The 12,599-nt window shown below is 58.3% G+C and overlaps 1 protein-coding gene and 1 long non-coding RNA gene across 2 annotated transcripts; one reads left to right on the plus strand and one right to left on the minus strand.

Annotated features, from left to right (window-relative positions):
* Window positions 1-810: 810 nt before the first annotated feature.
* LOC137160875 (zona pellucida sperm-binding protein 4-like) lies at window positions 811-8,568 on the minus strand. Its single transcript, XM_067559824.1, has 12 exons — window positions 8,379-8,568; window positions 7,529-7,650; window positions 6,281-6,368; window positions 5,730-5,885; window positions 5,259-5,446; window positions 4,308-4,405; window positions 3,856-3,983; window positions 3,174-3,363; window positions 2,940-3,087; window positions 2,289-2,376; window positions 1,544-1,660; window positions 811-980 (listed from the first exon to the last, which is right to left on the minus strand). The coding sequence occupies exons 1-12, from the start codon at window positions 8,560-8,562 to the stop codon at window positions 832-834; spliced, it is 1,656 nt and encodes a 551-aa protein (XP_067415925.1). The 5' UTR covers window positions 8,563-8,568; the 3' UTR covers window positions 811-831.
* Window positions 8,569-8,732: 164 nt separating this feature from the next.
* On the plus strand, window positions 8,733-12,531 carry LOC137157529 (uncharacterized). Its single transcript, XR_010921134.1, has 2 exons — window positions 8,733-8,823; window positions 10,576-12,531. It is a non-coding gene; the product is annotated as an uncharacterized lncRNA (long non-coding RNA).
* Window positions 12,532-12,599: the final 68 nt, after the last annotated feature.

Here is a 12,599-nt window from a genome sequence, read left to right on the forward strand (position 1 = left end):
CAGCCCACTGCTGGAGACAACACAGCCCAGCAGCACAAGGGTCTGACCCCTTTGTGTATGATCCCCCTTCCCGCAGCACCGGTAAGGACCCCATCTCGCTGCTCAGCGGAGGGGCTGGGAGACAGCAGGTAGCCAGGGACTCTTCTCCCCCCTCAGCTGCAAGGGGGGGGTAGGGCTCAGAGCTGCGAGACCAGTCCCCGTGCTGGAGACATGCCTGCAGGGCCCTGCAATGTCTTGTGTTTTCCCCTCACGGCAGGAAGAGGCAGACAATGGGGGTCAGCCCCGGCTCACCCACAGCAGAAGCTGCTGTTTGCCTTGCTGTACTCAGAGGGTTTAATTTCCACCAGCCAGCCCCTCCATTAACCTTCCCCGGCCCCCACTGATTAGTGCTTGTTCCTCAGAGAGATGCTGGGCCGGGAGGGCACCGGGCCATGGCTGCAGAGCTGTCAGACACTGAGTGCAGGAGTCAAGGCCCAGCTCTGGCCCCCCAGCTGCCATTCATGCTGGGGCCTCTGAGTGTGGGGAGGGAGATGAGCATGAGCAGAGCCCTGGCACTAGCTGCTCCATGGGAAGGTCTTACCTCACTGCTGCCTCCCCCTGCCCCATAGACCATTGGGTCTTCTAGACGGGGTGTTTGCCCCCCCCCCCCAGCACTAGCTGTTGCCAACCCTGCAGGTCCCATTCTGCACCACTGCCCCCCACGCTCAGTAGGCCCCTTGGTGCCATATGCCAGGTGCCTTCATTCTCCCCCCCCCCCCCCCCGATCCCAGTGCACAGCAGCAGACGTACCAGTAATGACAGGAGGCGTCATTCGCTCGATCTGTTTATTCCTTAGGCACTTGCGCTCCCATTGGGACGTCCCTGCCTGCCCCGGCGCTTCCTCAGCCCCACAGCTACCCCCACGGCCACCAGCACTGCAGCACCCCCCGCCGCCAGCGGCACCGCCACCTCTGCCAACAGAGGCTGGAGTCCACGGGAGCCTGTGGAGGGAGATGCTGGTTAGGAGCGAGCACACAGCCAGCAGGGCAGCAGTCATCCCCAGATCCTGCCCTGGTCTGCCCCATTGCCCTGTGGGGGGCCTTGCCCCACAGGCCGCCCTCTTGGGGGTGTGCGCAAGGGCAGCCCCCAGCCCAGCCGAGCCCTCAGCCAGGCCGAGGTACTCCCTTGCCTTGGGGGGGGATCAATACCCTCCCCACCCAGCTAGAGAGGGAGGTGGCCTGGCTAAGCAGCTACTGGAGCACTAATGAGTTTAAACCTGGCTGGGTGGGGGGAAGGGAGATGGTCTAGGATAAACACCCCCCCCCCCCATGGTGCCACCAGCAGCCTGGGATGGGAACAGCCCCCCTCCCATCGCCCCAGCCTGGTCCCTCTCACCAGTGGTACAAGCCCTTCTCCTGGGGAAGGGCCCTGCTCTGGTCCCATTCCCAGCATAGCCAGACCCCCCCCCCCCCCACTTTAGCACTTGCCTGCCTCATGGGGTGAGTCACGCTATTGTCCCATTTCACTCCCAGGAACCCCAGCCCCCCCAGGCCTGCTCCATTACCTTCCTGGGCAAGGTCTGCCTCTGCTGCCCGGCCGTCACAGAAATCCACGGGCCCCTCGGCGGTCACCAGGCTCAGGGGCTCCTCACTCCAGGCATGGCTGTGGGAGGTTCTTCTTGCTGTGAGGGGAACAAGCTTCATGACACGACACCCCAGTTCTCTTTCCCCATCTGCAAAGAGCTGATCCCCCACCCCACGGGGGCCATGGCTCTGCAGCCTGTCTCCAGTTCCACCTGCACAGGGAGGCTGGAGACGGTGGAGGTCTCACTTCTGCCCATCTGTGACCACCCACACGTCTGAGGTGGTGCAACAGGAGTGATCCTATTGCACACACAGGCAGGCAAGGGGGAAAAAAATCCATGGTCTGACTTCAACCCCTTGCCCACAGCCTCTAGGCCCCTTGGCTAGGGCCTGGATGCCTTGCCAGAGGACTAGGGCTAATCTAGGGGGATTGGTGTCTGGGAGGTGCCAGAAGAGGTAGCCTGCAGGAGGCTAGATTGAAGCCATGTCATCAAGCAAGAGCCATGGAGGCTGTAGCCCCCAGCTCCACCTCCTTGCCCTGTATCCCTGGAGAGTGGAGTCTTCACCCACTACCCCACCTCTATGGGTCTTTGGGGGGCTGCCAGGTAGTCTAAGGGAAGTGCCTGCCCCTTGACCAGCAGCATGGAAGAGCCAGACCCTTGAGTCCTCCCCACCCAGAGAGAGGCCAGAGGCAGACACCAAGAAGGGGCAGACAGACAGACTTACTTCTCCCCTGGAGATTTGTGGGGCACTGGACCGTGCAGCGTTCCTGCCGGGAGGGCTTGCAGGCAGAGGCACTGCAGTGGAAATACACCTGGAAGCAAGAGGAGACAGTGTCAGTCAATGCTTGGCAAGGAAGGACTAGGGACCCCATACCAGAGGGTCAGGACCCCATTCTACCCTAGAATTGCTTCCAGCTCTTGGGGGAGCCATAGGAGAGAAGCCTCCAGCTAGCTACAGCCCTGGCATTCCTCCCTTGGAGACAGATTCTGGGCAGCTTCGCCTCCCACCGAGGGATTAAGAGCAGAAGCTCTTCGCTTGCCATGTGGCTGTGCAGGAATGACCCAGCACGTGGCTTTGCAGCTTAGAGCTGTGAGAATGGCATGCAGGGCCATGCCGATGGTCTCCAGACCCTGGATGGGGTCTGCTGCAGGCCAGTGCTGGTCACACCACACGCAGGAGATCTGCATCGCCAGCATCCACTCAGGTGCGCCCCATCCAGGCTACCAGGAATGGGGAGCCAAAGGAAGGGGCAGAATTGCAGGAGGACGCTGCCAGGCAGCTTCCGGTCAGTCACAGCTTCCTTGGCTGGAGGATCGAGGACGTGGCCATGAAGAAAGCCCCAGGACTAAGCCCGGGTGTGGAGTGGGACTGTACCGGGCCGGAGAGCGCTCTCTGGGAAGTGGCGTCCACAAAAGTGAAAGTGGAGACAATGAAGCGCTGGTGGTGAGATGGGAACTGCAGCCCCGAGGCTTCTCCCACGGGCACCAGCTGGGTCTGGTAGTTGTCTCCTTCATAAGGGCACCTGGAAGGACACAAGCAGTGGTGGGTGGAGGCCCCTCACCAGAGAGTCGCTGCCCTCCACTCCCATCTTCACCTGCCCGAACTCACCCATCCACAAGGATTGGCCACTCAGGCTTCTGCAGGGGGTTGGTGCTTGGGGTGGCCCAGCACTGATGCAGGACCAGAACCAGGCTCGGGTCCATCCTCTGGAGAATGCGGACCTCCACATGGACCGGGTCCCGGAGCAGCTTCACCACCGGGTACTCACCGTCTGTGTAGTAGGTGCTGTAATGCTCATCTGCGGCAAGAGTCGGAGGGTGGGGGGGAGAATCAGATCCTGCCCCGACCCTGTGAGCAAGCCCTGGGGTAGAATTCACCCCACCCGCCTTCCCCATCCCAGGAGCATGGGATGGATGGTCACCTCCTAGCTGTAAGATCCCACTGGCCCTGGTCATGTAGCTAAGCCATGGGGCCTGGCTCGGACATGCTATGGAGGCAGACCAGGATAGTCACTTCAGAGCAGGGGTCTCAGGAGCGTGGCCATCCAGGCCAAGTCACGGCCGAGCCATGCAGCTTTCCTTCTCCCAGCAGGTACAGGTGCTGCAGGAGCAGAACCACCCCCACCATCCAAGCAGTCCCCCCCAAGGTGCTGCTGCACGGGGGAGCAGCGATCCAAGACTTCAGTGCCACCAAATCAGCCAAGTGGGGCTAGCCAGGCATGGCAGGGGGCCAGAGACACCAGCGTGTTCCAGAAGCCTCTCAAGTGCCAGGAAAGCCTGTGGCCAGTCACCTGTAGCAATCCTCATCTCCAAGGCCAGGGGTCCCTGCCCAACCGCTGGTGGGAGTGGAGGAAGGGTGGCGACCACGACATTCACAGGGAGGAAGTCCTCAGCCGAGTAGCTGCAGCGGATGGTCAGCCTGGGTGGGGGAAGGCCGGACAGCTGGTCACCTCTGGACTCCCCCAGGGCGTGCGCAGAGGAAGGGGCAAGGCCTATGGTCTCGCCATCTCCCGCCATCCGTGATGGGCTAGGGCCTCCTCCCTCACCCCTGCAATGCCAGGGCATCAGGTGGCCCTGAAGATGCCAAGGGAGGAGACAGGCAGCAAGTTGACAAGGAATCTGTGTCCCCTCCCTGGGAGGGGAGGGGAGGTGCCCCCCTAGAAGAGGGACCCAAACTCTGCCTAGCAGACAAGGCCCCCCCGCATCTCCAGCAGAAGCCGCCAAACTTCGCCAGGCCCATTACCTGAAGGTGCTGTCCCGAGTGATGGAGCCAGAACGGGAGGTGAGCACTTGGCGGTCTGCGACCAACTCATTCTCATACACCCTCTGGTCCCCGGACACCTGCAGATTGGAGGCGGGAGAGGAGGGAGATGAAGGGGCTGGAGGCACCAGGAAGGCCTGCCCATTGGAGAGCTTCTGGGACCCACTGAGTTTGTGGTAGCAGCTCAGCCCTCCACAGCCAACAGGCCAGAGATTTAACTGCTCGGCTGGACCAGCCCCATCCCCTCTTCTCTTCTGCAGGAAGGTGGTCTTGGAGGATGTGACGGGAACTAGTCTGCATAGCAGGGGCCCAGCCCAGCTCGGTTTTACCTGACTCATGGTCTCAAGTCAACTAGAAGCAGGTCAGTGTGCCTGCCCCCCGCCCCCGTCTCAGATGCCAAGGGGACATTCCAGGCCTAGCCCCCCCACCCCCCAGCATTCACAAGCCAGGCCCTGCACCACAGACAACAGCTAGTCTGAACAGGCCTCTCTCCTGGCCAGTGTGTAGCCCAGAGACCCCAGGGAAGCTCATTCCATGGAGGGAGCCAGCCAGATGCAGCATCCCCGCCTTTCCTGCCCATAGGGCCTCTTCGCACCAGGCTGTTCAGCCTTTCCACCCCATGTAGCGTGGAGACAAGTGGTGGGGTCAGCCAGGGATCCGGGCTTGCATCTCAGGACAGCTCTGCCTTAGAGGAGCTGAGGGCCCAATCCTCGGGAGCCCACCCGTAAGCAGAGGCTGCAGGCTCCAAACCCCAGGCTGCAAGGGGCAAGTCGGATGGTCTCTGGATGCATCAGATACAGCCACAGCAATGACTAGTGGGAGAACCTCCTCCCCATAACCTCAAGGGGGATCAGGCAGCAGCAGCGAGTGATGGGGGTTCAGGAAATGCCTCCCCAGCAGCAGCTGCCCTTATGGGCACCTGCCCTCCTTTACCTGGAAGGTGGTCCCACAGGCAGAGAGTGGGAAGCGGTAGACGACGAAGGCCTCATTGCCAGACACCGGGGCACATCTGCTGCCGTGGGCGCCAGACAGGTGCACCGAGCTCAGGTCCAGGGGTGGCCGGGTCACATCCCTTGAGATGGCCACGGAGAACTCGCCCTCTGGGGTGCACTGCGCTGTTGCTGGGAGAGAGCCATGCAACCCCTCAGCAGGGAGCTGCAGCCTCCGCTGGAACCATTAGCTGGAGGACCCCCCATCCCCACCCTCCAGAGGCAGGGGCAGGAGCCTCTAGCCAGACAAGCCTAGGAACCAGTCCTGTCCCTGGGAGGGGCCTGGGCCCTACACCCCACAGGTCTGGCTGGTGGGGGCCCCAGGCAAAGCAGGTTTCTTCCTCCCAGACACCCCCCCCCCCCAGCATCTGCAGAGCTGCCCCCCCCTCCCCCCCAGAGGACAGCCCTCACTCACCTTTGTTGCCATAGTAGCAGGGAGTCACCCGGTCCCCAGGCTGGTAGCAGCAGCCCAGCTCTTCGCAGTCGCCCTGCGTGACGGGTGGGGCAGCGCACGGTAGCCTGGCCGAAGCCTGGACAGCAGCGCACACGCTGGGGCTCGGGGCATCCAGGGCTAGGGAGAGAGGCGAAGCTGGTGCTTGCTCAGACAGCGCAGCCCCCAGCCTCCCCACCCCAGCCGTGGGCAGAGGAAGCCCCATCGCGTAGTGTGGGAGACACGGGAACCCAACGGGCCCTGCTCTCCCCACACCCCTGGGCCATCAGGGCCTGGAGCGCCTGCTTCTCTGCCGCCACGCACAGGAGACGGGTGTCAACCCCTGGACTCCCCACTTAGCCACTCTAAAGGCCAGGCCAGGAAGCATCTCCCACACCCCAGTCCCTCCTCGAGGCAGGGATGGACTGCTGGCAGCTGGCACTGCATGCCCAGAGATGGGCAGCAGACAGGTCCCAGCGAAGAGCCTGTTATGGTACAGTCCCTTCCCAGCCTGACTTGGGCAGGGGGCCCCTTACCTAGGTGGTTATTGGGGCACCTCAGCTCCTCCTTGTCAGCCGCACCATCAGACCCTTCGATCTGGACCGTCATCACCAGGCTGCCATCCTAGGCAGGGAGCAGAGGCGATGCATGGGTGAGGATTCCAGGCGCCCAGCGTCCCTCCCCACCATCGTGTGCTCAAGGAGGACCAGGGCACAGAGGCTTTAGGGTTTAGCAGGATTGACAGGCACCCCCAATCCCTGCCCTGGCATGCACACAGCCCAGGGTGTCAGTCCCACCGGGTGCAGACAGAGGGGACACGACCAGGCAGCCACTAAGCAAACACTAAAGCGGTTTTCAGTTTCAGGGGGACAGAGCAGAGATTGCACCCTCCAGCCTCTGCCTTCGGTGCCACGTCTCCTCCTGGCACCTCTTGCGGGAGGACATTGGCATCAGCCCGTGCTATGGCAACCGTTTGCCCAAACGGGTTTAGCATCTCAGTGGCAGAACATGGATGAGAAACAGGTTGATTCACTCCCTGACCTACCTACTAGGCCAGACCCTTCCCCAGGCAGGCAGGGGCTGAGCCTGCATCTAACCAAGGAGCATGGCCAGGACAGAGCCAGGAGCCAGAGAAGAAACAAAGGGCTGGATCTCAGGCCTCTCCAGTGCAGACTGAGGTCATCACCCACCCCACGGCATTGCTGCAGCCATGCTCTCCCTGTGGGGGGGACTCCACCCTCCAAGCTGGGCCAGCACAGGGACTGCTGGAGAGAGCAACCAATGGTGGGGGTGGGATGACAAGCCCCCTGAGTCTCATTAAGACAAGCCAGCTGCATTGACATCACGCCATCACCATGGAGGCAGTGAGATCACTAGCTCCCAGCTCCAGGGATGGAAGCCAGGTCAATGTACGTGCTTCCAAGGCAGGGGTGGGGAAAGGAGGCAGAGCGAACATGTGTGGAGTCCTCTGACTAGCAATGCTGCATGCTGACAGAGCTGGCCAAGACACTCTGCAGCCCCCAGTCGGGTCTCAGCCTTCTTGGAGGCTAGGAGCAGGTTTGGACATGTGGAAACAGAGGCAAAGAGATTCACCCCAGGCTGCGAAGGAAGTTACTGGCAGGGCCAGGAGGAGAACTCAAGTCTCCCAAGACCCAGTCCTGAGCGCTAATGGCCAGGCCCTTGCAAACCGGATCCAAGGATGGTCACCTCACACCACCCTCATAAGTGCTGCCGCCCGGCCCGTTCACACCCAGGGGCTCCCACCTCCCCAGACGGGGCCTTACTCGCTCACGGACGTAACACCCGGCGTAGGACGCCTCAACCGCCACGGAGCCATCGGCTTGCTGCTGAACACGAGTGCCACAGGTGGGGTCGCTGTGCAGAGCGTGGGGCCTGCCTTCTGCGTCTACAGGCCAAGGGGGGAAAGATCAGCCTATTCCTCCCAAGGGCAGATCTCAGCTCAGCTGCCTCCCCCATTGCCCAACCCCACACAAGTCGTGTGGTCAGCAGCCACTCCCTGCCTCGAGGAGCTGCTGCTCCCTCCTTTCTGCCACTGGGGGAGCAGAAGCATCCCCCAGTGAGGTCAAGGGCATGGCTGGAGTAGGAGCTTTCCAGACAGTGCACGCAGGCTGGATGCCAGCAGCCCAGTCACCTGGTGTAAGATGCATCTCACTCCTTCCAGCCCCTCCTTGCACCCCCTCTGCAGCAGTATCTGGTGGGGGGGGTCACCCCCCTGCAGGTGAGGCTGAGGGGCAGGTAAGTCAAGTCATTCAGCATCCCCCACCTCTGCCCCCAGAGGAGACATGGCTTGTTGTGTCGTTAGCACAGCAACACCAGCCAGCAGGGATTTTTAAAACCTACTTCCCAGCCAGCCTGCTCCAAGTAACCGAGCTGCTAGCACAGCCTGCAGGGCTCACCACCACCCACCTAGCACCTTTCATCAGAGCCTCTCCCAGCACTGTGCAGGCAGCCAAGAGGTACTGACTTGGGCCCTTCATTGGGGCCAGGCAGGCAGAGCCCAAGCCCCAGGAAGTTGCTTGTAGCCAGAGACCCCACAGCACCTTCTCTGCTTTCCCCACCAGAGAACACTGCCTCCCCGCACTACAGACAGGACCTCAGCCTTGCTCAACTTACCCAGAGCTCTCAGCACAAGGGACACCCTCTCAGTCTGGTTTGGGAGCAGGGTGAACATCAAGCTTCTTGGTCCACAGGTCAGCCAGCTAACATCCCACTGAATCCCCCCCTTCCTAAAGGCACCCTGGGCCCCTACCAGCAGGAAAAGGGGGCCAAAAAAAAGCCAGAACATCATTGTGCCCATCACTCTCCCTTCACACACTAACCCCATGCTGCTGCTGCTACTCACAATCTGCCCAGCAGGCAGTGAGGGTCTTATACCTGCCCAGGAGTGCTGATTGGCCAACACTGAGCTCTAACGTCCTATATGGACCAGGTGTGACTCCAAGAGGCTGAGGGGAAGCAGAGCTAGTTGTCGGTTTACAGTTTCGAATAGGCCTTGATTTGAAATTCACCGCACTTGCTCCACACCGAGGATGACCCTCCCATCCACCCCCATCGAAAGGTCTATTTTTTTCTCATCCCCAAACCCTTGTTGAGGCCTGCAGGCGTTTTGCGAAGGCAAAAGGAAACCTTTAAGAAGAGAAGCAAAGCGCAGGAAGGCTGAGGGGTGCCTGGGGGGCGGTGTGGGGCTATTTGTGGGCTGGAGAAAATGGGAAGAAATCTGAAAGGCTTTGGAGAGTGAGAACTCATTTTGTCAGAAGACTGGGAAGGTTTTATTAGCTATAGACTCCCCCCATGGGCGTAGTGTCTGTGCAAACGACCCCCATTGCTGCTTCCCCACATGGTGAATTCAGCCCTGGCCTCTTCTTCCCCCACTGGGTCACTTCTCCCATCTCCCCTCCTTGCTCCTCCGGTTACGTCTACACTGCAGTCAAGGGTCATGACGGCAGCCCAGTGTAGGCATGCCCCGGCTGGCTTTGGTTTAGGGAAGCCAGGCAGTGTGGGCTGGCCAAGCCTCCGCTGCGATCCGGGCTGTGGCGGCTTCGCTGGTCTTAGAGCACTGGACGGGTGCACTGGAGATGTTGGTGCTGTTCCCAGCTCTGCCACTGGCCCGGTGGGTGACCCCATGGGCAAGTTATTTCTGCGCTCTGTGCCTCAGTTTCCCCGCCTGTAAAATGGCGTTCATTCTATTGACCAGCTTTGTAAAGCTCTTTGAGATGAAATGATTAAATGTGTGGGGTGAGACCTGGGTGTTATCATCACTAGGCCCACAGTGCAGAGCAGCAAATAAGAACAAGGAGAGACGCCAACACACGAGGTGCAAAAGGCAACCCCGCCTGTGGGTTCCTTTCTAGTCCTTCTTTATCCATGGGTTACCATCAGCCACTGTGGCAACCATGGAAGATTCTCATGCCAAATCCTCATGAGCATCACGGCCTTGACTTGCTTGGGAAACGTGCACATTTCCCATAGTCTGGGCCGTACCTACTAGAGCTGCTCAAAAACCTTTTGGGTTTTTTTCCTCTGTAAAATTTTAAGTTTTTTGGTGAAAAAATCCACGCAGGATCCTTGCTGTGTACACTGGAGCCTCCCCCACAGAGAATGCATCGGAGCCGCAGCAGGTGTGGGGTAACATTTGTTAACCCGATGGCGCACGCTCCGCTTTTAGACCCGCTTCTGCAAACACGTTGTGGTTTGGGTGCCACTGGAAATGCAGAAGTACCCGAGGAGCAGGTGACCTTTGACAGCAGAACCTCCTGCACCCCAGCACGTCCACCTCCCCCAAAATCCAGTGGTTTGTTTTCCAACTGGATTTTCTCCACCTTTCACGCCCAGCAGATTGTGGGCTGGCTGCCGGCAGGAAAAGCTGCCTCCTCGACCAGTCTGTGCAGGGTGAGGATGCAGATGCAAACTGGCTCTGGCATGCGAAGCAGTGACAGCCTGGAGGGAGGGGCTGTTCAACTGTCCTGATGGCAGAAAGCTGATGAGCAGAACGCGGGGGAAGTGGCAGACGCTGCTGTGCGCCTGTCCTGATGCCGCTGTTTAGTGCTTGGCGGGGGGGGACGACCCCAGCAAAGGGGGATCGTTATGGCAGTCTAGGGTGTGTGTGAGAGTGGGTGCTGCACACACCTCACGAGAGGGGAATGCACAAAGCCAGGCCCAGGGAAAAGAGCAGTTCCCAGTGGCGGGGCGTCCTCGCCAGGCAACGTGGTGATGGGCTCGGGGGAAAGCATCTGGCAGATGGCCCTTGCTATAGCTCTTCAGGCAGAGTTGCGGGAAATCGGGTGCTCAAACTTGCTTCCTTCCCTTGCAGATGGGCCCGGAAAAGAGACCAGCAGGGGACTCCGCCCCCAACATAGCAGATCCCACTTCAGCTGGCCCTCCCGCGGCCAGGCTGCAACCCTCAGCAGCGGAGGAGAAAGTCACCCTCATGGATGCAGCCCCAGCAGATCAACCAGCCAGCTCCAATAGCGAAAGCATTCAGCCAGCCTTGAACCATATCCCATGACACACAGAGCCATGAAGTCACCACATAGATCCCGGCAGCTGTAACCAGCCCAACTCTGAGCACATCAAGACGCACGGAGAGCAGTACCCCAGCTCTGTCACCACAGGCCCTGTCCTCTGTCTTCTAAAATGTGAACACTGGCCAACATGATCCCAGCTAAATTCCTCTGCTTCCTGAAAGGGGAGGATGAACAAAAGTCCTGCGTTAAAACATAGAGCAAAGCGTTTGTTCTCCCCACTCGTGCAGGACATTTTAGGCTATAGCTGTCCTGTAGCTTGTTACTTTAAGCCCCTTCTCTAGTTTGTTTGTTTTTTAATTAAAGGGGCGTGGCCGCTGTAAACTTAGGTTGTAAGGTATTATTATGAATGATGTGTGATTAATAAAGGGGGTAGTTTCTCTTGATAGGAATTTCCTATCCTGTTAAACAGAAGGTGTTGAAATGTCCCCTTTAAATGAAGGTTTGGTTGGGAGAATTTCAAGGCAAAGCTTTTAATCTTTAGTCGGATTTTGAGTCTGCAAATATGGCTCTGTATTCAAGACCCTGGTGGATTACTCAGTGGGAGTCTCTGGAGCGATGCTAGAGAAATCACTCCATCTGTACGTTTCCTAGCTTCAGGGGCCTGCACAGCCAGCCTCGTGCAGCATATCCTGCTCCTTCCCCAGAGGTGGCTGCACATTTGTGGGGCTGAGCAGACGGTCAGGATGTATGGGGATGAAAGATGCTATGGAAAGGTCAGAGGTCATTAGGGATGGACACAGCAGGGAGTACTATGCAAATGCCCCCAGCTCTGATGCCCTCAATGCTTCCAGCCCTGTGTTCTCAAGCATGGAAGTACATTTGTACTTAAGCACATACTCCAGCATTTAAAGTACTCTACATGCGTCTACTTCAGTGTTTTACACATGCTGTACTCAGTGCTTGTATTTACTTACATTTTAAAAGTACTTCAAGAATAACTTTTTTTTTAAATCTGCAAGTACCTTTTCAAAATAGGTTTTTTTAAAAAACAATCACCTGCCTCCTCACTACAGCAGATTCTGTTTGGCTCCTAGAACCTGGCTTGGGAGCTTCAGGCCTGAGTTCTGGCTGCCAGGGCTTTTTTCTTGCTTGGTAGATAGATAATTTGAAAGAGGGAACTTAGAAATCAGTTTGGGTTATTTTGACCTGTGATACAGCTGCGAATAACAAAAACATCAGAGAGGCAAAGTTATTCGTTGTTGCTTCTGTGTCCCACACATTTATTTAAGCTGCATGAGCTGCAGAAACAGGATTAGAGAAAAAAAAATGCAGAGGAACCTTTTTTTTATTTATTTACAAGATCTGATTTGTTGTGACAACCTGCTGACGCACGTAGATCAAGCTACAGCATCCCAAGCTCCAGATCTATATAGAATGGAAAGGAAAGGTAAATACGTATATTGACATCTATTAGAGATTTGTTTCCCATTGTTATTCCATGCTGCCTTGGTATGTGAATAACATTTAATTGTAGCGCTTTTCCTTCCTCAACCACTCTGCGCTTTTATTACGGACGGAGCTCTCCATCCCGTGACCAAACAATTGCAGGGAACACGGGCGCTGAAAATCACTTGCCCGGGGACTTTTAAAGTTCTGTTTCCGTACTTGTACGTCTGCAAGGGTGCGCTTGGCGCCTGTCCTTAAGTCCTTTCCAGCCGTCCTTGGGGCAACTCTGCCAGCTCTGATGCTCCCCAAACTCCAGCCCTGATATCCCTGGTGACCGAGCCTCAATACCACCCAGCCGCCAGCCCTGATACCCCCCACCCCTGAAGCCCCTGACCCCCACCCTGCTGCCCCCAGCTCTGATACC

The sequence above is a fragment of the Emydura macquarii genome, unplaced genomic scaffold (assembly GCF_026122565.2).
Source record: "Emydura macquarii macquarii isolate MOO-44397 ecotype Brisbane River unplaced genomic scaffold, CSIRO-AGI_Emac_v2 contig_306, whole genome shotgun sequence".
NCBI lineage: Eukaryota > Metazoa > Chordata > Testudines > Chelidae > Emydura > Emydura macquarii.